The sequence below is a fragment of the Schistocerca nitens genome, chromosome 4 (assembly GCF_023898315.1).
Source record: "Schistocerca nitens isolate TAMUIC-IGC-003100 chromosome 4, iqSchNite1.1, whole genome shotgun sequence".
NCBI lineage: Eukaryota > Metazoa > Arthropoda > Insecta > Orthoptera > Acrididae > Schistocerca > Schistocerca nitens.
In genome coordinates this window covers 501,930,312-501,954,926 of record NC_064617.1, presented here as the reverse complement: position 1 = coordinate 501,954,926, position 24,615 = coordinate 501,930,312, and the positions used below count along the sequence as shown (strand labels likewise).

The following is a 24,615-nucleotide window of genomic DNA, read 5'->3' as shown; positions in this document are numbered from 1 at the left end:
ATAGGTTGGCACAGGATGGTACCATTTAAGTGCCCATAGCCCCTGAATTTGTTTGGAGGTAATGCCTTCAAAGGAGAAGTAATTGGGGTTGAAGATATAGTTGTCATGGCAACTAGGAAGGAGGTTTTGGTTTGGAATCCATCGGCCGTTGGGAAAGATAGTGTTCAATAGCAGTAAGGCCGTGGGCATTACGGATGTTGGTTAGGGTAAAGGGAGAAGAACTGTAGAAAGTCAGTGGAGGAAATTGTTGGTATCTTTCATATAGGAGGATAGGTTGCAGATAATAGGTTGAAGGTGTTGGTCTATGAGAGCAGAGATTCTCTCAGTGGGGACACAGTAAAGGCCACAATAAGGTGTCCTGGGTGGTAGGGTTTATGGACTTTAGGAAGCATGTAGAAGGTAGAAGTGCAGGAAGTGGTAGAGGTGAGCAGAGAGATGGACCCTGGGGACATGTTCTGGGATGGGCCTAAAGATTTGAGGAGTGACTGGAGATTCTGCTGGATTTCTGGAATGGGGTCACTGTGGCAAGGTTTTTAGGTCGATGTCTCTGGCAGCAGGTGGAGTCCCTATGCCAGGTAATTCAAAACTGCAAGGATTACCTGGCAGAAGGAATCCTCCATTTCAAAGTCATCATCACTACATGGTCTGGAAAGAGAGCTTTCATCCATCTGCTGATCTAACACAAGACCAGAACTTCTTTTGATTGTTTTGCCATAATGGTAGACAGAATTTTATTTTCAAATTTCTTGTTCTCATTTTTTTTCCAGTTTTTGTCTGTCAATAAAGCTGTAGCTATAAGTCCAGGATGAAATTCACATTGCTTTCGGAGTAGCTTTCTAATACGGCTATCAAACCACAGTGTGTCTTTCCCATTCATCAGAATTTTGTTCAGGACACACTTGTTTAGGGCATATTGTACTATACTCTGGAACTCGATTCATGCATACTCAACATTTTTCTGCCTCAGAGAAGAACATTTCTTGATGACCACTCAGCTAATCTGAAATCTGTTTTTTGTCATACTTGCTAGGTAGAAATATTTGAGTTAATGTGTGTGCAATAAATAATTAATTGATCTCCAACTAAGGCACAAAAAACAAGACAAACAAGAAGGTGGATCTTCGAAATCTGAAAACCCTGGATGCAAGACCTATGTTCAAAATTTGGGAGCAAGTAGACAAAAATGGGACAAAAGAAGTATTGAGCTTATCTTGTAGGATGCTCTGAAGAATCAACAGCTCTGTCATAGAATCATAAAAATAAGGTGCATTACTTTTGGTGCAGGTACTTCTAAACTGTATAAAGAAGAAATTAAGTCACAGCAACAAAGTGGACCGTTCATCCCTTTCATGAAAAAGAAACTGAATGAAATAACGATGAATAAACTAGAAGAAAGTTATCTTGATCAGGACACACTTGTTTAAGGCATATTGCACAATACTCTGGAACTTGGATCATACATACTCAACATTTTCTGCCTCAGAGAAAGCAGAGGTTCAATGGGTAATAGTTGCAATTAGGAATCAAGCCCAAAAAAATGAAAATAATGATAGTGTGCCAAAACAAAAGTCATTAAGAATTCGAAATCCAAAGAAACTGCATGATTTCAGTACTATCAGTCTAAATCTTCAACTGACTTACATCCTTTGTCACTGCAGTAAGTGATGATGCCAGACAACACTAAAAACTGATGGTAGTCAATTTCACAATAAGAGCTGCACATTGGAGTTTCCCAGGAAAACATTAAACGACAAAGGGGCCTTAAAACTAAGATCCACCTGTACAGCCATGTGTATTAGCATGCAATTTTTGGGGTTTTGATAGGCCTGCTGGCTCCAGATTACATCTTGATGTGGTTTTAGATGGTTTCCCACATCTGAATTTACGAATACCATGCTCGCTTCCACTCCCCATATCAGTTGCACAATTTGCAAACATTTCAAAACTGTTCACACACTTTAACATTGGATAATATTAGACTTGAGCAGATAGTGTACACAAATTCTATTCCAAGTGGAAATGGAGTGGGAACAGGGAGGGTGCCCAGCCATCCTCTACCACTGACATTGCCAAATCCAAGTTAACATGTTGAGCCTGTGATGATTTTGGATAAGGCCCAAAAAATGAAGAAGGTTTTTAAAATTAAAAAATATTTGAAATGCTCCACTGTATGTTATAAAGCATGACTAGTAATAAAAACTTGTGCTCAGAAGCAAGCCCTTGACAATGATGAAACATACGCATTAGTTATAAGGTATAGCTCGTTAAGATATTTATTTGCTATGTTTGCTAAATATGATTTTGACATCAATCACCTAGATGTTGCCATTGCTTTCTTATAAGGTGACTCAAATTCAAATTGAAAGATATTGGTGGAGTTTCTAACTGTTTAGGTGTATGAATTACTAGGAACCACAAAGAAGTTCATTTGTTGATAGACCAGACACACTATGTGGAGAAGAGTGTTAACAGATTCTGTAAGCTCATATCTACCGTATGTCACTGGACAATAACTGAGTGCTGACTCATGCTGTGTGTCCAAAAGCAGAGCAAGAGTAAGAAGCTACAAAGACAACTGTTTATTGTTACACAATAGGAAGTTGAATGAATGCTAAATTAGGAATGGTGCCAAACCCAGCTTACTTGACCGGAATTGCTAGTTGCTTTTGTAACAATCTGAGGTTACCCCAAATGGCAGGCAGTCAAAAGTATCTTTAGATATCTAAAGGGTACTAAGATATGAAGCAACTGCTTCTACAACAGAGGACAGCCACATAAAAGATTATTTTGAGTAACGAAAGTGAACAACTGCATATTTGTTTAAATCTTAAGGAACAATGATATCCTGGCATAGTAAGCAACAGATGACAATGGCCTTTTCCATAAATGATTCAGAATATATGTCCTTGACCTAAACATGTCAGGAGATTCTATGGCTTCAAAGGTTAAGACAGCGAAATATATCCAAGCCACAAGAAAGATTTGCTCAAACTACTACGTGACAACAAGGCAGCTACTGACTCGTCAAACTATTGACTATAAGAACCAAACCAAACGTATAAACACAAAATAACTCCTTAAAACAGAAAAAAATGGAGTAACTCCAAGTCACTGTGGATCATGGGTGTTTGGACTGAATCCTGGTAGACATAATGACAAAACTCCAGGCAAAGACTCTCCATCATCTGCTGCTACAAGGTTTTTGAAAATAAATGTTGCATTGTTATGATGTAACTATATGGACACATTGAGGTTTTTTTATTCCATGTAACAGCTCACACAAGATTTCATGCTACACATTTATCTTGTAAATGTGTTTGCAATAAATTTATTTGCTCCAATCAGACACCAACTATAAATTACCCTAACAAATATCTTCATTTTTACATCTGTATTCAGTGATGCTATAATGGCTGGACTTACTCCCTCCCCTACATGAACTGAGTTCAAAAGTTGAGATCTGTTTGTAACCAGGAGAGCTGAGATGGTGCACTTTCACTAGGTGTACTTGTATAACCTCATAACTACTCAAGGTAGATTTTAGATAAAGTCTGTTGAACAATTTCACATGATTCTCTCCCTATTTCCCATTCTAATTACTTGACTTTTTCAGTCCCTAGCTGCTAAATTAAAAACTCTACCTAGTAGTACAAGATGATCAGCAAATTTATGTACAATCTTCTCAGCTTTCACTGAATTGTTCCACCATCTCGCTACAGAGGAAAGGGCTCTTGTCACCCAAATTATTTTGCTTTCAGAATCGGTACTAACCTAATTCGATATTATTTATGCCAATAAACATGGCTCCACCACTGGTATCCAGCTTTGTTTTCCAGGTCAACGGAAGCATCCAATTCCATCCATTTGATTTGACTCATGACATAATGATGCTGTGGTGTGTGACGTCACTATGGCGAGGAGTTTTTGAGTGGGTTGTGTTTGTAGACGGCATGTTGTTGTGTTTGATGATTCCCTGTGATGGTGTATGTACACAGGCTAAGTGTAAGACGTTGTATTGGGTTCATTTGAGGTATGGTTTTGAGAGTGCAGCGCTGCTGTGAGTGATCGTAGTTGGTCGCGTAACGTGAGTTGGAAGAGTTTTCAGTGTGTCATTAAGGTTCTTCTTCTTCTTCTCCTCCTCCTCCTCCCCCTCCCCCTGTTGTTAAGTATGGATATAACCATGAAATTTAATAGTGCTTCACTGTGTGCCCAGACAAGTGAGGAAATAATGTCAGTTATTAAGCTTCTGCAGTTATTTGGGCTGACTGCAAATTATGTCAGATGCAGCATGTGTGGCGATAATGAAAGGCTGATGAGAGTTCCAGCGTCTCGGATCAGGGATGTGTATATGCGGCAGTGTTGGCACGATAAAGTCTGAAGGTCCATTAGCCAGGTATCTAGTTCGAGAAATTTAGGTTGGACATGAAAGAGAGTGTTTTGTTGACTTATTACTTTTGTTATAGGTCCTCTACCAGTTTTTGTGCACATGAGAGAGGAGTGATTGAGAGAACTGGGTTAGATTGGTTTTCTTTCTGTCAAGACGTTTGTTCTGGGTATGTTGAGTATAATGGAAAGTTGAGTGGGCCAGGGGTGGTTGTTGGGATTGATGGATCTCAGTTCGGTAAGAAGAAGTATGGGAGGGGTAGCTCCTGGATTGGTTTGTGGGTGTGGACAGCTGTTATTTCAAGGGGTGCATATGTTCACTGTGTTTTTAGGGCTTTTGAGGCTCATACTAAGAGAGAACTGGTGCATTTATTTGAAGAACATTTTGAAGAGGGGAGTATTATAGTTTCAGATGCATTTTCGTCATTTAGGGGTTTGAGAAAGAGGGGTTACGAGCATTTAGTTGTTAATCACAACCGTGAGTTTAAAGATATAAAACTAGGGTGTGCACTAACTCGGTAAGGGGTTTTGGGAGGCAATTAAATTGGTCGTATGGGGTGGGAAGAAGCACTCTTCTAACCTGCAATCTCATTTAGATGAGTGTCATGGCGGCTGCAGTGTAACACGTGTTAAGTTCGGCTCGCGAAATTTAGTCGAATTCGAAGGTGTTCTCGCAGGTGGTGTTGTCTAGTACAAGTGGAAATCGTGTAAACAACAGTGTTCTGTGCAGTAGTGCTATTTTTTTTCTGTGCTCCGCCAATATCTTCGAGAAAATGGTAAACAGAAGAGTGAACAACAGCGCGTCCAGCAGCGGGGAAGCAGCAGGTGCGGCGGGCCCGCTCTTGGCGGAAGGTGCGGCCGCGGCTCCCGGCATAGCGGAGCTGGTCCGCTCTGAGGTAAACGCTGCGCTTCGCGATAAAAACAATCTCGATCTGATAGCAGGCACTATATCAGACACTGTAACGGCAGCAGTATTGGCCAAAATGCGTGAAACTGTTGAGGCCAATACTGCCGAAATTACAGCACTAAAAAAGTCTGTGTCTGAATACGAGAAAAAGGCACGAGAGTTGGAAGTGAAACTATCTGCCGCAACTGACGAACTAGAACAGTACCAAAGGCGAAATAGTCTACGACTGTTTGGAGTAGTAGAAAATAAAGAAGAAGACACGGACAACCTGCTTATACAGGTTGCGCGTGAAAAATTAGGCGTAGAAGTGACCAAGGCAGACATTGACAGGAGCCATCGGGTGGGACGAAAACTACCAGGTGCCACCAAACCTCGTCCAATAATAATTAAATTTATCTCGTACCGAAAAAGGGCAGAGATCTTTACCCAGAAGAAGAAGTTAGCAAGGACAGGGCTTACAATAAGGGAAGATCTGACACACGAACGGCTAAAGCTTTTAAACAGTGCCATATCCCATTTCGGTCTTCAGAATGTGTGGACTCAGGATGGCAGAGTAATCATTAAGACGGCAGCTGGAAAGAAGACAGTCACAAACATGACAGAACTGAATAGTATTAAGTGAAGCTACTCGAGCCAAAAGTGCAAACTTAACACCATTTGCAAATTGTAACAGCCCTATACTCAGATAGAGTCTTGTAATTTTATTAATTTTTTAATTATACCCATATTTGTACCTTCAACTAATTGTTTTTGTAACTGTATTAACTTTTCACTATTTTTTTTGTGTCTGTAGCTCTAACCATTACTTAATTTTAGTTACTGCTAATACTTTTTTCATTTTCTCAGTTTATTCTCTTCCGTTCTGAATTAGTTCTATTGCAATTATTAGTCTCTCCTTTAGTTCATTAATCACCCATCTCTTCGGTTTAAATTGTTCATAACAAAAATCACTATCAGTATCACTTTAGCAAATTTCAATCTAATTGTAGCTTCCTACGATAATCACTACCAGCATCACTTTAGTAAATTTCAATTTAATTCTAGCTTCCTACGATAATCTATTAATTATTAAGCTTACTTCTCTCTGCTGGCAGCATCGGCCTCTTAAATCACTCCCTTTTCCCTTATTTCCACCCTAAGCTGTTTCAAATATGCTAATTACATTTCTCCTCGTACGACAGAGGATACACAGTGACACACAGCCGTCACTGTTTTAGTCATATTCTCCTTGCACCGAATACCACTAATCCATTTTCTATACTCCCGCAACCTCAGGAAATCTCTAGCAGTCGCCTTTCTTTCGGCACTCGCGGTGTCACACACAGGGCGCGCAAAATCTCGGACACCCCTGTGTTATGTCACTTGGCGGAAGCAGCGGCCAGTGCCCCTCGCGGCAGGTAGTGCCTAACAAAGGGACAAACCAGTCTGCCACCCTACTTCAGGCTGCTCAGCGGAATGCGTCAGAGCTTTTAGCAGCTCACTGCAACATCCAGTCTTTACCTGCACATTACGAAGAACTTAGCCTCCTCTTCAACCAACTAAACTACCACGTAATCCTCTTATCCGAAACGTGGTTGAAACCACACATATCCTCTGCATCTATTCATCTCCCAGGGTACACATTTCTTAGGGCAGACAGATCAAAAAAGCGAGGTGGCGGTGTCGGCGCGTATATACGAACAGATCTCAAAGCGAAAGTCTTATGTACGTCAAATCCTGCTGAAGAAAAAGAGGCTGAATTCATGTTCATTGAAATAAATATACAAAGTCGGAAATTCTTGACTGGCGTCGTGTACAAGCCGCCAAAAATAAGCTCAATGAGTTCCTTCCAGTCGGAATTACATTCACTTCAGTGTCAATACGAACATGTCATCGTAATGGGTGACTTGAACATAGACCTGCTAAGAGACACTCCCTCCGCAATAAACCTAAGAAGACTGTTTAGTTGCAATAGCATGAACATTCTTCCATTACAACCTACACACCATACGGCGCACAGTCATACTCTTATAGACGTAATCGCAACGAAACAGACTGACAAAGTAAGAGATGTTGGTCAAACATCGGCCCCTGGCCTCTCAGCACATGATGTAATATTCCTGGCCTACTCTGTGCAGCCCCCAAGGATCAAATCGCGTTACATAACTTGTAGGAACATGAAACGTATTGACCTTGACGCTCTAACAGCCGATTGCTCAGAAATCTCATGGCATCAAATAACCAGAAAACCCACAATCGACGGCAAAATTAATGAACTTGGTGATAAACTCACTGCCCTCTATGACAAACATGCACCTGTGCGCACAATCCGTGTAAGAAAATCTCCTGCTCCATGGCTGACAGCTGAATTACGTCAAATGATGACTAATAGGGATGCTGCCCACAGGCGTTTCAAGGCAGATCCGAAACCCGAGCGTTTCGAAGAATATAGAAAGCTACGGAACAGAGTGAAACAATGCATTCGCAATGCTAAAATCAGGCACGCTCGCTCCCTTGTATGCAGCGATCTGACGCCCACGACTCTATGGAAGAATCTCCGTAGCTTGGGGGTCGGAAAGGCAAAATCGGAAACCACTTTTCATGTGTCAGCTAACGAATTAAATGAATTCTTCTCTGCACCTCTGAATACCAGCACAGCTGATAATTACCGTCCACAAGAATCCCTAAACAGGATAACTAACAACGATACCTTCCATCTAAAACATGTAACAACAAATACGGCAAGAAAAGCAATAATGAGAATCTCTTCTGATGCAATAGGCAACGACAGTATCGGTATAACCATGATTAAGAATGTTGCCGATATCTTAGTGCCTGTCTTAACTGACATATTTAATTTTTCCCTCGTGAACGGAATATATCCCACTGCATGGAAAAGAAGCCTAATTCGACCCATCCCTAAGATCGAAAACCCGCAACTGCCTAGTGATTACCGACCAATTAGCATACTGCTTGCTGTTTCCAAAGCACTTGAATATATTGTTCATGACCAAATCACTGAACACTTGCATGAATTCAGCCTATATGACAAATTTCAATCTGGTTTCCGTAAACATCACAGCACAAACACTGCTCTAATTAAAGTAACTGATGACCTGAAATATGCCATCGACAATCGAAAGGCAACAATATTGACGCTACTGGACTTCAGCAAAGCTTTTGACACTGTTAACTTTGACATAATGCTCAGAAAAATGCAACAGCTTAATTTCTCTGAAAGTGCAATGAGATGGTTTGAAAGCTACTTAAAAGACAGACAGCAATGTGTTGTCTGCGTAAATGAAAAATCTTCCTGGAAACATGTTTCCTCGGGAGTGCCACAAGGATCAGTCTTAGGACCACTTTTGTTTTCTTTATATGTCAACGATATTTCATCGGTTCTGTCCTCCTGTAAATATCATTTCTATGCCGACGACCTCCAGCTCTACCTAAGCGTCAGACCTGAAGATGTAAACACTGCAATCGCTCAGATGAACGATGATCTGTCTTCAGTAGTGACATGGGCGAAAAACCTGGGGCTTAAACTAAATGCAAAAAAGACGCAAGTAATCTTAATAGCCCATCAGAAATTAATAAGTTCAGATTTCCGCGAACGGCTACCTCCTATTCTGCTCGACGGTACTCCAATACCATATCAGAAAACAGTGAAGAACTTGGGTGTAACTTTGGATGAGCATCTCAACTGGGCGGAGAATACAGTCGCAGTGTGCCGAAAGACGTCTGCTTGTCTCTATGCTCTCAAAAAGTTTCGGAACATATTTCCACAGGACTTGAAACGCCAGCTCGTGCAAGCACTCGTTCTACCGAACCTCCACTATTGTGATGTGATTCAACAAGGCATGAGCAGTGAAAACAAAAGACGGCTAGAGCTAACCATGAATGCCTGTGTGCGTTACACCTGCAACATTCGCCGATACGATCATGTTAGTGCTTCATACTCCCAGCTAGGGTGGCTGCGGCCGGACAAATTGCGCGACTACCACACTCTATGTCTACTCCACCGACTCCTCGAGGCGCAAACACCCCAGTACCTTGCTTCAGATATTAAAAACCTGTCATGTCATCACAATCGAAACACGAGGTCACTCTTATTTGGTATCCTAACTGTGCCCACTCACAAAACAAAAACTTTTGCAAACTCCTTCTCAGTTGCCGCTGTCCGCCTCTGGAACAAACTGCCCCTTACCTTGCGCAAAATTCAATCTCCTGCTGCTTTTAAGAAGAAGTTGAAGCATTTCCTACTATCATCCTCATAAAGTTCTCCACAAAATTAATGTACAAGGACAATCCCCTCATCTGTCAAATAGCAAAGCTAGCGTCTCCTATCTTGCTCCTGAGATGCCTTCCTCTTCATCTATCTCTATTAGCCACGCAATATTCTTTTCCTTTATATTTCCTTAATTATGTTTCATCATGTCTCTCTATTCTTCTCCTCCCTTCACCATGAGTCTCCCTCATACTCCCTGCTGCCAGCACTCCTATCTCAAATCTGTCTGTTCAATAATGTCTAATTATAACAGTACTTGTGATCTAAGATTATAAACTCTATATGTATGTATTTTTCCAGGTGTACCTTTCAAATTGTTTATTTCACTTTTTGTACTAGATGTAGTTTAAGATGCCTACTAAAATATATGAATGTAAAATAAGTAGAATGCCTGGTTAGATGTAAGAGAGGGCCTGATGGCCCTAATCTTGCCAGGTTAAATAAATCAATAAATAAATAAATAAATAAAAATATTGCTGGCGGAAGAGCGTCCCTGGGGATTATTGAATTTTTCACGTTTTCTTGATGCCTGTGAGTAAGCTGTACAGGATGAGGGTGGTGAGTTGAAGGGTTTGGGTATGTATGGGTGCTGATGTGATTTACGATTTGCAGCCACTGTATTCAATAGCTACTGATAGAGCCTCCTCAACATCTCAGATGAGACCCCCATCAAGCACACCAATTGGACGCTGCCAGCCTTTCCTGACCTGACTGCTATATCTCTAACAAGTTACAACACCAACATTACAGTGGGGCTCCAAATGAGCAGCAAACCCACTGATGTGCTTTCGTGCAGATCTTTTGGGAAGTTTGGGACCTGTCTCAACAGAAATAGCATTCCATGCTGACTCAGTTGTGTTTTCAGCAATGGACAAGGCCTCAAATTAGTTTTTATGGCCTAAAGGGCAACTACGCATTCAGTGTCCAGTTTAGTCTTTAGCCCAAATTCTTGACTCACTACTGTTTGCCATTTACCTCCATCTGACATGGACTGGTGGCAAGATCAAGTGTATCAGAAGGCACTGAAACATCAGTGTTCTCCAGCACAACTACAGGGACCAGAGGTGCCACAGGTTTCGTGGCAAGTGCCTCAAAGCCACTGAAGACCAGGACAGCAACCTGAAGCCTGTCTGGTATGGCCAACACAGCTTCCAATTGTTTCTGCATTCGTATACAACAAACACAACCCTTACTTATAATTAACCTATGTTCCTCGATACAACAAGGAATATATTACAAACCCAAGAAACTGCTGGATGTAAATTAAGAATTACTCATAAGTCGCTTCTGGCTATCAATATGCTACAAAGTTTGCTCTCACAACACTAAAACGAAAAAAATACGCAATCGCGTAGAGGAAAGTTAAGCAAATACTACTCAACACAGATACTTCTTCAAAGAAACAAATAAGTGAGAGTCTAAAGTAGTGTACAAACAGGTACAATGAACAATGAGATTTCGGGATTGCAGCCAGATCATGTTGACTTCTTGCCACGATATTTTGGCTGGCAATCGTCCAGCCATCTTCAGATGAGTGTCTGTCACTGGAGACTGCAAGTTCCCAGAGTCAACTTTATAGCAAAAAATTGGCGTGAAAAGGCATGCGCATTGGCCTCCGTCACAGGAGCGTCCTCTATCAAAATCCGCACCCTCTGAAGCTACTGTTCTATATGTGGCACGCAGGCGCATGCGTAAAGGTGAAAGCTAGATGTCCGCCCTCTGTCGGAATGTGCGCCCGTGTCGCCACTGCATGTACTTCATGCCATATTCCTGTTTACTTATGTTTTAGGTGTACTGTAACGAGGAAGATAATAACTAACATTGGGTATTAAGTGACATCCTTTATCAAACAAGTGCGAAAGGAATTCAGGTTGGACCAGTGGCCAGTCTGGATGAACAAATCATTTGAGAATTCGCATTTTCGACCCACAAATATGATCGTAACAAACTATCGGTTGAACAAACAATGTCTGAACACATTTTCATACTCCACGTTGCCGAAGAAATCCTAGTCCACGTTCATCTATTTTTGACAATGCCCCCAGAGTTCTTGAAGTACTTCGTGAACTGGAAAGGTTGAACTGATTAGGTGCTTTTATCCAAACAGTGACAATGTCTACAAAACTGACTTCCATATTTTAACAATTCATATTAACAAAATTACATTCTTTACTTTCTTTTAAGGACTGACCATTAAGTGAGTCAATATTTTGAACATAATGATATACTCACCTCCTCACAGTATGGATTCAGATCCAACCTTTCTACAGTCAAAGCAGTTGAGAGTATGGTCGCAAAAATATATAATTGTTTTGAAGATAAAGATATTATCTGTGCAACACTGTTGGACCTCAGGAAAGTTTTTGATATGGTATCCCACAATATTCTCATAAAAAAGCTCTACCACTATGGAGTGAAAGAGAATGCTCTATGCCTAATGCAGTCATACTTGGACAATAGGAAACAGTTAGGTAAGGTAAATAATGAAATGTCAGAATGTCTCCCAGTTGTAAAGGGCGTATCTCAAGGACCTGTTCATGGACCTTTTCTTTTCATTATTCATATAAATGATTTACTTGCAGTTGTATCATGTGATGCAGTGCTACATGCTGATGACACAACACTCATCACATGTGGCACCAATCTTGAAAATGGGCAACACAGCATAGCAGTGGCAATGGAGAGGTGCACTACTTGTTTTGAGGCAAATGTACTGCAGAAGAATGATAGTAAAACTGAAGCTATTGTTTTCAACCTGAATGCTCCCAGTCATGATAACAAAACAGTAAAATTATTAGGATTTCATATAGATCAAAAACTCAACTGATATACCCACACAGGGAATATATGTGGCAAATTGGCATGTGCCATATATCTGCTGTACAAGCTGAGGAACAGTGTAAGTAAAGAACTCCTGTTATATGCATATTTTGCATTCTTCCATTCACACGAGTTATGGAATACTATTATGGGACATTTTTGTAGGTTCAAACTGGAGTTTAAACGGTAAAATAAAGCCATAAGGTGCATAGCATGACTTAACCCATATGAATCATGTCGAGATTATTTTAAGAAACTAAATAATGACAGTGCCTGGCCTATATATTTACACTGCCTTACTTCATTAAAGAGAATGTGTAAATTTGACTTAAGGAGAACAGTTCATTACCATTACATAAGAAGTGGACATACAGTTAAGGGGAGCCGGAACGATGAAAAATCACAAAATTAACATTTTTCAGTTTTTTTTTCATTATAAAATTATTTGGAGTTTTCTAAATGAAACAAATCAAGTTTCACCCTTCTAAGTGTGTTTTTTATCACTTCAAAGTTGACGCGCCGTGTAAACGGTTGTAGCAACTTGGTGTGTCACCTCTGACGGCGCCGCTCACTGGCTGCAAGTAGGGAAATCTTTGCGGAATTAGACAGTGTTTTGTTTTCCAATGTTGTATGGCTTTATCTCTTTGACAAGTGACTGTTCATATCGGTAAACATAAACGCTATACCATGTGTGTTGACTTGCAGAGTTTTCTTTGTGTTGTTTAGCAGTTCAATTTTACGTATTTGACAAATTTTGCTTGTACCTGTTTTACATATTTGGTTTGTGGATATCAATATGCCCCGTTTCAGCAATCAAGTGTTTAAGAAAAGGCACAATGAATGGAAGAAGAAATATTTTGTTGTTTCGAAGGGAGATGCTGCTCAGACTGCTTCGCCGACTACTCCACATGAATGTGATAGAACTTCTTCCAGCAAGAAACTTTGTGATAGCAAAGAAAAATTTGAAACCTATGAAAGTGATAGTAATGATGTGAATGAAATAATTAACATTTCCTTGCTCTCTAATATTTTGAAGCATAACGTATTGTGTTAAGTTTGCAAAAAAAAGAGGACTGGAATTCAAAATAACTTCACACATTGGTTTGGCATGTAAAATGTTATTGAAGACTAACAAATGTGCTGCAGAAGTTTCGTTTTCTAATTCTAACAGTATTCCTTGTAGTGGTAATAGTGGAAAGAAAGTGTATGATATAAATGTTAGGCTAGTGTATGGCTTGCATTGCATTGGCAAGGGTAGTGCTGCAGGGACAATGTTATGTGGAATTATGAACTTGCCAAAACCATCAACCAAGTTTGGATTTTATAATGAATTGGTGGCATCTTCTGCTGAAGATAATGCTCAAGCAACAATGAAGAAAGCAGTTGGAGAAGCTGTGACAGATAATGGGAATTTTAGAGATTTAACTTTTGCTTTGGATGGATCATGGCAACGTAGAGGTCATAAATTTCTAAATGGAGTTGTGACAGCTACCAGTGGAGACAGTTGGAAAGTAATTGATGTTGCTATTCTCTCAAAACATTGTAGATGTAAGGGCAATACCAAGGATGAACATAGTGAAAGTAGTGAAGCAAATTTTAACGGCACAAGTGGACCAATGGAAGCAGAGGGAGTGAAAGCAATTTTTTCCAGATCACAGGAGTGGTATAATGTACGATATACTAACTATCTAGGAGATGGTGATTCTAAAGGATATAAAGCTGCAGATGAACTCAAATCTTATGGCAATGAAATTCACATTAAAAAACAGGAGTGCACTGGATATGCGCAGAAGTGCATGGGGGCTCGCTTGTGCAAACTAAAGCAGACATTAGGATCCCAGAAGCTTAGTGATGGTAAGACCCTTGGAGGAAGAGGAAGATTGACAGATGAAGCAATTGATGGATTGCAGAGGTATTATGGGTGTGCAATTAGGCAAAATACAAGAGCATATGAGGAGAGCAGTATGGGCATTATTTTTTCTTACTGCATTAACAAATGAGCACCCACAACATGCACTGTGTCGCACAGGGAATGATTCATGGTGTAAGTACCAATCAGAAAAGGAATACGCCCATAAAAACAGTTTGCCAAACGCTGTAATTGATGTAATTAAGACCATATTCAGAGATTTATCACAGCCAAGTTTATTGGAAAAGTGCTTAATGCGAAAACACAAAATCCAAATGAAAGTGTAAATAATTTAATTTGGATTAGGATTCCCAAAAGTGTTAGTACATTGCATTTTGGAGTGTATGGTGCAGTGGCAACATACAATGAAGGAAACATTATCAAACGTGATGTGCTGAAACATTTAGGTTTCCAACCAGGACACTACACCATTACCACAATGTGTCTAATTGATGAAGAAAGACTAAGAGATGCTGGAAAAAAAGACAGAAGCCTACAACATGCAGCAAAAGGGAAGAAAAGACCAGTGAAAAGGAAACTAACACTGGAAAAAGAAGAGGATGCTGATAATCCATCATATGGGACAGGAATGTATTAAAAAACTTTGGAAGCCATTACCCGTAACATTAAAATTTTCATTTTTGAGGAACATTTTCTCAAAAACTGCTAACAGTATATCAATGAAATTTATACACAATAATGTTTACTTCTTTTCCTTCATTTTTATAACAAATTGTAAAAAAATATTGTATAATTCAAGAGTTATAGAAGAAAAAGTGCAAAATTTTAGAGAAAAAAATATACATCTGTTTAAAAATAATTGTAAAACAAAAACCAATAAATATTTCTTAACATGGCATTATAACTTTGCAGATAGATATTCACTGAACATGTAGTCCAAATTTTAGAGCAATATGTTTAATGATTTTAGAAATAAATGTTCCATCTATTTGCTAAAATTAACATGGAGGTGATGGATCGTTCCAGCTCCCCTTAATATGCCATATGCTAAGCCTGCAAAGACACACAACAGTTACGAATATCTTGGCCCTGTCTTCTTAAACAAATTACCTGAAAATGCCTACACAGTGCCGGTAACTAAATTTAAAACTATTCTTTCGAGGTGGATGAAAAGTAAAGTAATTTGCTATGCTAAAGAGTTCCTTGAGTATGTGACAAATGACTCACTTTCCTTATGAGAATTAACTATAATAACTATTCACAATATACATAAATGACCTTGTGGATGACATCGGAAGTTCACTGAGGCTTTTTGCAGATGATGCTGTGGTGTATCGAGAGGTTGTAACAATGGAAAATTGTACTGAAATGCAGGAGGATCTGCAGCGAATAGACGCATGGTGCAGGGAATGGCAATTGAATCTCAATGTAGACAAGTGTAATGTGCTACGAATACATAGAAAGATAGATCCATTATCATTTATCTACAAAATAGCAGGTCAGCAACTGGAAGCAGTTAATTCCATAAATTATCTGGGAGTACGCATTAGGAGTGATTTAAAATGGAATGATCATATAAAGTTGATCGTCGGTAAAGCAGATGCCAGACTGAGATTCATTGGAAGAATCCTAAGGAAATGCAATCCCAAAACAAAGGAAGTAGGTCACAGTACGCTTGTTTGCCCACTGCTTGAATACTGCTCAGCAGTGTGGGATCCGTACCAGATAGGGTTGATAGAAGAGATAGAGAAGATCCAACGGAGAGCAGCGCGCTTCGTTACAGAATCATTTAGTAATCGCGAAAGCGTTACGGAGATGGTAGATAAACTCCAGTGGAAGACTGTGCGGGAGAGACGCTCAGTAGCTCGGTACGGGCTTTTGTTGAAGTTTCGAGAACATACTTTCACCGAAGAGTCAAGCAGTATATTGCTCCCTCCTATGTATATCTCGCGAAGAGACCATGAGGATAAAATCAGAGAGATTAGAGCCCACACAGAAGCATACCTACAATCCTTCTTTCCACGAACGATACGAGACTGGAATAGAAGGGAGAACCGATAGAGGTACTCAGGGTACCCTCCGCCACACACCGTCAGGTGGCTTGCGGAGTATGGATGTAGATAAATTAACTGCAAACTATAGCCTACATATACCACGCTGTGCAACTATTTCATTTCTGTTTCATGTATTTATTGTTAATTATCTGTTTGATTATTTATTTGTCATGCACTGACCTAAGTAATTCATTTACCTTGTAATTCATCTGTTACGAAACTACTTGTTGTTATTGACATTTGCACAAATGTGTATTGTATCCATCATGGATTATTATATTGTAGTTAATAACAGCTGTCATGTCGAAGTTTATATTATTATTACTACTATTATTATTGTGTTAACACTGACGACACCAATTGCGTGTAAATATGCTCAACGGTGGAATAAAACATTTGTATTTGTAAATACTTCATACCCATTTTCCCTTCGTTTCACTAACCTTTGGATAATTTCATTACCCTTTTCCTTTGCTGATGATAGCTGCACTACACAACACACAAAACTTTCCCAAGTTCCGCTGACAGTAATGTTGCTTCTAGCGACAGCAATAACAACGTACTCGTGAACAGTGTTTGTATATATCTGCTGCACAGTGAACAATGCACATGCTACGTACGAAGTAGACAGGAAAGTGTTGACTATCGAATGGCTACCGTGTATAAATATGTCTTTGGTGTTGCTATACAAACTTTGGTATGTTTTGTATTGGTACGTGTTGCTTATGTTTAGTAATAGGCACGAGAAGAATGCAATGAATAAGAGAGGATGGTGTGTGCGAACAGACGTGTATGGGACAAGTACACATTAACGGGAAAAAATGTTTTCAAAAGCTGTGTTTATGAGTTCGCTGTATCTTTTGAAATCTGTGATTTTTTCATTCACAAGATATAGCGCTGGCGGATAACATACGATTTCTTTCTGTCTGACATTTTGTAATGTCTATAGAACTCGACTGTTACAACTTCTTGCATGCACCGTAACACGAAAGGAATAGTACCCATTCTGCAGAATCAGCTTTCGAAACATTGTCAGGTACTGTACAAATTATACTGCTTAATAGTAACTCTGTGTGTGTGTGTGTGTGTGTGTGTGTGTGTGTGTGTGTGTGTGTGTGTTGATAAATGCTCCCAATGGTTTTGTTTAGATTTCTTCCAATTCCATTAAGAAAGAATCCTCTTGTATCAATTCTTACTTGTCCACGCGATACTTGTAGAGAAGTATGTAGGACACTGACTCGTATTCGTAGGTTTTCCACGGAAAATATGCCGTTTCCCTGTTGAGTTCTCAAGAGATATTATCTGTATTTCTTTGAGTTCCACCAAGTTCAACATTTATGTCACCCTGTACAGTGTATTAGACAAGCCTAAACATGAACATTGGCAGAGTAATAGACATTTTTCCGTTCCTTGCACATCCAAACAACACTTTTGTGCAGTATGCAAATTAAAATCCTGCTCTTTCCTATTTAAATATAATGTACCAGCATCCTACCAGTTAACCAAAACTCATGTGGTTCATTCTCAAATATATAGCTTACCTAACATTAGCAACGTAAGCAACAAATTGGTGCACTTTACTACATTCCCTGTCAGCATAATCTTCGGTCTTCACAGCGTAATCTCCAGTCTATGATCTTCTTTTACCCAAGCCTCGTGGATCCTATAAAAGTTTTCAAGAATTCTGTCTCAACTCCACTGCTATTTTTTGTACCGTATTACAGTGTGATCATACTTGTTAAGTGATTGTCAGAATGTTCAGAGTACTCTATATATGTAATAGATAGTCAATCATATTGTTAAGTCAAACTTCTGCATTTTATATTGGCAGTGCATGGCCCTTGAAATAGGCCTAGGCCCTACTTCATTTAAATTTTAGCTTGATTTGTTCCTTTCATTGATGTGCTCTTTATGTCACTAGGCCTATGTAGATCTAACACATCAGTTTGCCATTTTACTTTAAGGATGCAGTTATTAATTGACATATACACTGCAAGGTTGCAGAAGTTATTCTCCTTAGAGCTCTGCTGAACTTTAGCCCTGTTCTCTTGCCTTGCCAAACTTTAAGGGCCCTGACAGATTACTATAGTATGGATTGGGTTGTTTGAGGCCCTGCTTCAATGTGTAAAGTTCTGGGAGATCGGTCGTCCAACTCAGGTGAAAGAACATAGGAAGTAACAAACTAAAGGAACCTGGGCAGTGGATGTGTAAGATCATGGGGCATTACTAGCTTGCTGCATAAAATTTGACTGTGTAGACACTGTCATTTACCATAAAAACCCAATTTTTCTTAGGACTTTTTCTTTAGTAACAATTGCAGTAGGCCTAAGTATCTGAAGATGGGTTAGTAGAGTTGTCAGTTGACTTATATAAGATCAAATATGGGAATATAAAAATAATTAGGTGGTCAGAAAAAAAACTGAGATTAAGTATATTAAAATCAGTACTAGAACTGGAGAAAATGTAGCTGTGGGTTGTATTAGAAAATTAAAAACAGTGTTACACATATTGAAGGAATCTCAGACAGTATAGAATGATGTTTTGAAAATAAACATAGACCCAAATCATTTGAAGTATATGCTTTAGTGTGCTTGTACTCTGCTAAAGAGGTAGAGTTCCTATACAAAAACCTACAGAAGCTGATAAATGACAACAAGTGGCACTATAGGATGACAATGTGTAATTTCAATGTAACAGGACAAAAAAATGGCCTTTCTTCCTTAGGGGAGGCCTACTGTGAGTGGGTGAAAGCAAAGGGAAATTATTTATGTCTTAATGATGATGGTCTCCTCAATAGTAAAATATTGCAGAGCTAAAATACTCACCCATTTGAATCTCCAAGCAGAGACCACACAGGGAAAACAAAACTTGTCTTCTGTGGGGAATATGGAGTGTTACAGCCCTTAGGTGCTCACATCCACTCTTTGGACATCAGCCTGCCAAGCCAAGACTGAAGTCCAGGAAGAGTTTCCGAACAACTTCACAGCCCTTAGAAGAATCAGCTGTGGCAACCTGACTCACCAAGTGGAAAGAAAGATGCCAACATCTGTCAAACTGGATGATACCACGAGAATCCTTGCCACCTGGACACATGCAGAAGTGGGTCATCTGGAAGTCCTCGAACAGACTGCGGACCAAAGTCGCAAGATCGAGGGACAGTCTCCTTAAGTGGAACTTCCAACTGCCAACACAACACTGTGTGAATGCAGTGAATTGCAGACAACCCGGCATCCCTTCAAATGTAACTCATGCCCAACCAGCTGTAGCATGAAGGACTTAACATCTGCGGCACCAATGCTATCAAAGTTGCCCAATTCTGGGTGAATACTGTATAGTTTTCTTTGTGTGTATCATAGATGTGTTCATTTTAGTGTACTTCTCACACGAATAAAGAAAGAAGTGAGTATGTTAGAGAATTTAAGAAGAGAAATGGCTGGATTGAGATTAGATATAGTGGGAATTAGTGAAGTGCATTGACACAAAGAATAGAAACTATGTTTGGCTGAGTATTTTGTCATAAATGCAAAGCCAAATAGGGGTAATGCTATAGTAGATCTAATAATGAATAAGAAAACAGGAATACAGGTGAAGCACTGTGAGCAGTGTAGTGAACACACTATAGTATCCATGATATACACAGAGCCAATATCCACCACAGTATTGCATGTTTATATGCCTAATAGCTCCACAGATGGTGAAGACATTGAAGGAATGGATGATGGGATAAGATAAATTATCCAGATAGCTAGGGGGGAAGCAAATTTAATTACATGGAGAACTGGAATTTCATTGTAGGAAAAAGAAGAGAAGTGGTCAACACAGAAGTGGAATCCTGAAGATCCCAGCAGAGGGATCAAAACGTCAAGCATTGGAGAAGTTTTAAAAGGAATATTCTAACAGTTTCAGTAACAAGAGAAGCTGTGCAAAACTGGATTGCAAACTTCACACTTCTCTTACTACAGTTGACTTACTTGAAACATTTAGCGGATCCTATTCTCTGGATATGAGGCTGCGTCTGTCTCCACAACTTCTTCTCCAAAGAAATAATGCTGGTTAGAGGAATTAAAAAAAAGTCTCTCTCTCTCTCTCTCTCTCTCTCTCTCTCTCTCTCTCTCTCTCTCTTGAAATAACTCGGTACCCTCGTAATACTTTCAGTTCAGTATATTTTCATTGCCGCAAGTTTCGCACAAGCATACAAACTCTTGCAAGTCATTAACCATGAGATACTATTAAATATAATTACAATATGGTGAGTTTAATAGCCACCAGAAATTCAAAGACAGGTCTTACTTGTAGCAAGTCTAACACCAAGATTAAGTAAGAGTCCCTAGACAAATCATGTTTCAATTGTCTATAACAATTACAATTATTTGACCACCAAGGAATAACACATAATTACTGCTTGTACTTTGCATACAGGTTCTATGCTGCGAGCGGCAAACACTTGTCGGCGTTGCTCGTCTGATGCAGTTCCTGTCCTCCCATGACCAAAATCCATCCTGCACACACAGGTATGTGTTGTGCAATAAATAGGCTCTCTCTCACACTTATCTTTAACACATCACGTGTTCGAGGTGGCAGAAGGTCGAGTGGTTCCAGAATTTACGTGGAAATTCTCAAATCACTACAGGTGGCAGAAGGTCGAGTGGTTCCAGAATTTACGTGGAAATTCTCAAATCACTACAGTATGTTGACTCAGAAGATTTTATAATCAAAGAAATCAGCTGCAAAAACCAGGTAAAGTCATTGGAGAACCTGGACTGGAGGAAGTAATTGAAGGGAAAGTCATCTTCTAGAATTTTTCACAGTGCATGGTTTAATTGTTGCTAGTACATGTTTTAAGAATCATGAAAGAAGGTTTTATATGTAACATAGACTTGGAGACACTGGAAGATTTCACATATGTTACATAATGATAATACAGAGATTTCTAAACATTTTCAGGTGTGGATGTGGCATCTGAACATAATTTATTATTGAGTTTCAGATTAAAATTGAAAAAATGTAGTAAATTAAGATGATTGAAAAAATGTAGTAAATTAAGATGGGGTGTTGATAAATTGAAAGAGGTAGAACTTACTAAAAGTTCGAAGAGAGTATTAAGCAACAACTGACTGAAACAGGGGGTAAGAATACAATAGAAGATGAGTGGGCAGCTTTGAGAGATAAAAGAATGCAGGCAACTGTCAATGAAATGGGTAAAGAGACTAGGCCCAGTAAAAAGATAACACTAACATTAAAAGTAGTTTAATTTTATTATTTGGGCAGCAAAATAATTGAAGGTGGTCAAAGTAGAGAGGATACGAAATAGAGACTGGCAATAGTAAGAAAAGAATTTTTGAAAAAGAGAATTGTGACATCACATATAAATGTAAATGTTAGAAAGGCTTTTCTGAAGGCATTTGTCTGAAGTATAGAGTTGCAGGGAAGTTAGATGTGGATGATAAACAGTCCAAACAAGAAGAGAAAAAAGAGCTTTAGAAATTGGTGCTACTGGAGAATGCTGGAGATTCGATGGCTGAATCTGATAATTAATGAGTGGATACTGAAACAAAAGACAGTTGTGGCTCAACTTGGCTAAAGTAAAGAATTACTTTAATGGGACACATCCTGAGGCATCAAGGAGCTGTCAATTTGCTACTGGAGAGAAGTGTCGGGGTTAAAAATTGTAAACAGAGACCAAGTCTAGACTACCATAAGGAGATACAAATCACTGTAGGTTGCAGTTATTATATTGTAGGTGAAGAGGCTTGCAAAGGATAGACTAGTGTGGACAGCTGCATCATACATGTCTTCAGACTGAAGACGACAAGAATAAATAAAAGTTGAAGAGAGTCATACTTTACCTGTTAAGATAGCGCAGTAACAAACAATACAGAGAAAATACAGTGTTCAGATATTTCTTTCAGTTTTTGTATAGTTTTAGGTATTAATAAAAAAACATGATTAGGTGAAAATAAATTAACATTCCATAAGTAATACATTTTGAAACAGAATTGCTCAGCAGTAATTTCCATCAGAAATTCAACAACTCATGGATGCTCATGAAAATCTGTAAAAGTGCTGGATCACTTCCAAACTCAAGGAACTAATTGTTCCTTTCTCAGGAAGGAAAGAAGGATAGGGCTGGGGAAGGTTAAAGAAGAAGGGCAGGTCAGTCAGAACCCAGGATGAGATGGACCCTCCTGTAGTGAAAATGAGGGTAAACAAAGGTGCGAGGGGGGGGGGGGGGGGCACTTCAGTGGGTGATCTCAGAAATGGTACACTGGTAAGCATTGTGCTGCCTTCAGTCCAGATACGATAATGACAAAGTGGCAATTAAAGGTAGGTTAGGGAGAAGAGCAGTGAATAGCATGATTAAGAATGGCGGGGAAAAAGAAAAAATATAGTCTGAAGTACAGTGAAACATGAGAAAGGGGGAGGGGTCGTGTCACTGAGATGTTGAAAGAATTGAACTTTAAGATTTTTGAAGATTGATGGAAATTATCCAGACGAAGTCTACGAACAAAGTTTCAAGAAGCGGCTGTAAATGATGAATCCCCTAATTATCGCTCCCAGAGAGATCTTAAGCATAAGAATATGATAGTTACAGCATGCACAGAGGCATTTAAACAATTACTTTTCCCATGCCCCATGCGTGAATGGAATGGGAAAAAGCCCTAATAACCGTTATCATGGGATATGCCCTCTGCCTGGCACTTCACAATTGTTCGCAGAGTATAGATGTAAAGTTGTTAATTGAGATTAAATCCAAGACGAAGTCAGGATGCAAGGATGGAGTAGTCCACCCCCTCCCCCTTTTTTTCTTGTACTACAGTCTCTCATTTCTGACTATCCTCCATTCTCTTGTTCTCTTTCTCATGATGACAGCCTTTGATGTCGACCTGACTATTCCCTAGGTACTGCCCTCCTTTCTTTGAGTATTATTTCACTCAACACCTTTTGGCTTAATAATTTGTGGTTCCCTTCGTGGTTTGATTGTCACTTTCCAAATTTTCCTGTATTGTGGACCGGCTGGGGAGGAACACCTTCAGTAGCACCTACGGTATGCAGTAGAGAAGATCGTCACATTCACTACCTGTGATGGCTCTTATTTGCACTTCAAAGGGAACATGGTGGCTGATCATGTGTGTTAGGGTCCATTATGTACCCTCTCAGTTGAGCCCCTGACAACACAGGGATCACACTGCTGATACCTGAGCCCCTAGCTCCCTATGCATGCCAAGGAGTGGATGTCTGTTTTGCTGGGGCATCAGGACCCCTTGCAAAAGCCATCATGTCAAAAGGCTGTTACTGCAGCTGGGTGGCACCCATGAGAAGACGCCATGATTGGTATAGGTGGCATCAGGATGGACATTTTCCACGTTAAATGTGGCTGGGTGGCACCCATGAGAAGACCCCGTGATTAGTATAGGTGACATCAGGGTGGATATTTCACACATGAATCATACTAAATTACCTTAGGACAATGGCTGTTCTGATCTGGCCATATCTTTAGACAACAACTGAAACTTCAGTGTGGATAGATACAACTCTACTGCTTTCCCTACCATGGCTACCCCATGGGAAGACAACAAACCAGCTTTCTCGGAGAAAAACAATTTATTCAATATTTAATATGTACTCAAACTTATGGGGACATTTTTACTGTGACAAAGCTATTATTTTTTGCGGAGCATATTGAAAATAAATTTCAAGAAGTTGAGTAATTAAGAAAATTACACTATGGATCACTATTGATTAAAGCCTCGCCTGCTACATGATCTACTGCTCTTTGGGCATGTGAAAGCACTGGGCAACATACCAGTAACCAGTGCCCCATACAAAACTTTGAATATGGTCCAAGGAACGATCTTCCACTGAGACCTTATGCTACAAACAGAGCTAGAGACTAATCTTGGGTGGTGAAGCAAGTGGTTTTGTCCGATATGTCCAAAAATGTCCCAAGGATAATATAATAGATACAGGTGTCCTTATCTTAGTCTTTGAAGGAAATGTCCTCCCAGAAAAACTTAGTCTGATAACAGGTGTGTCATGAAACCTTATGTCCTACTGCCCATGATTTGTTTCTAATGCTTACACTTTGGTCATATGTAATGCTACTGCATGGTGGACCAAAAATGTGGTGACTGCGGATGATCAGTCCACAAAGAAGTCCTTGTGAACAATCACCTTTGTGTGTCAATTTCACCAAACAACATTCTCCACATTCACTGATTTTCTCAGCCTTCAAGAAAGAAAAGAAAATACTGGAATATAAATGTGTTCAGCACCTGCTGTATACTAGGGTACGTAAAACATGTGAACACATACA

The 24,615-nt window shown here is 39.6% G+C and overlaps 2 protein-coding genes across 5 annotated transcripts in view; one reads left to right on the top strand and one right to left on the bottom strand.

The window, feature by feature from the left end:
* The window catches only part of LOC126251342 (threonylcarbamoyladenosine tRNA methylthiotransferase), a 135,707-nt gene extending 118,769 nt beyond the window's left edge, over window positions 1-16,938 (bottom strand). Inside the window, exon 1 of the mRNA XM_049951706.1 lies at window positions 16,745-16,938. The gene's annotated coding sequence lies outside the window, so the exon portion shown is untranslated. The remainder of the gene's footprint in view (window positions 1-16,744) is intronic.
* A 92-nt stretch (window positions 16,939-17,030) lies between these two features.
* The window catches only part of LOC126251341 (zinc finger protein 667-like), a 130,337-nt gene continuing 122,752 nt past the window's right edge, over window positions 17,031-24,615 (top strand). For 2 of the 4 annotated variants that reach the window (XM_049951703.1, XM_049951704.1), the window contains exon 1: window positions 17,033-17,337. Coding sequence is in view for 1 of the 4 variants with exons in the window: in XM_049951702.1 (XP_049807659.1) it covers window positions 17,275-17,337; window positions 20,721-20,812 (155 nt within the window). In the remaining 3 variants the exon portion in view is untranslated. Of the gene's footprint in view, window positions 17,338-20,720; window positions 20,813-24,615 lie in introns of those variants that run through there. The other 2 variants (XM_049951702.1, XM_049951705.1) reach the window with 2 other exon arrangements.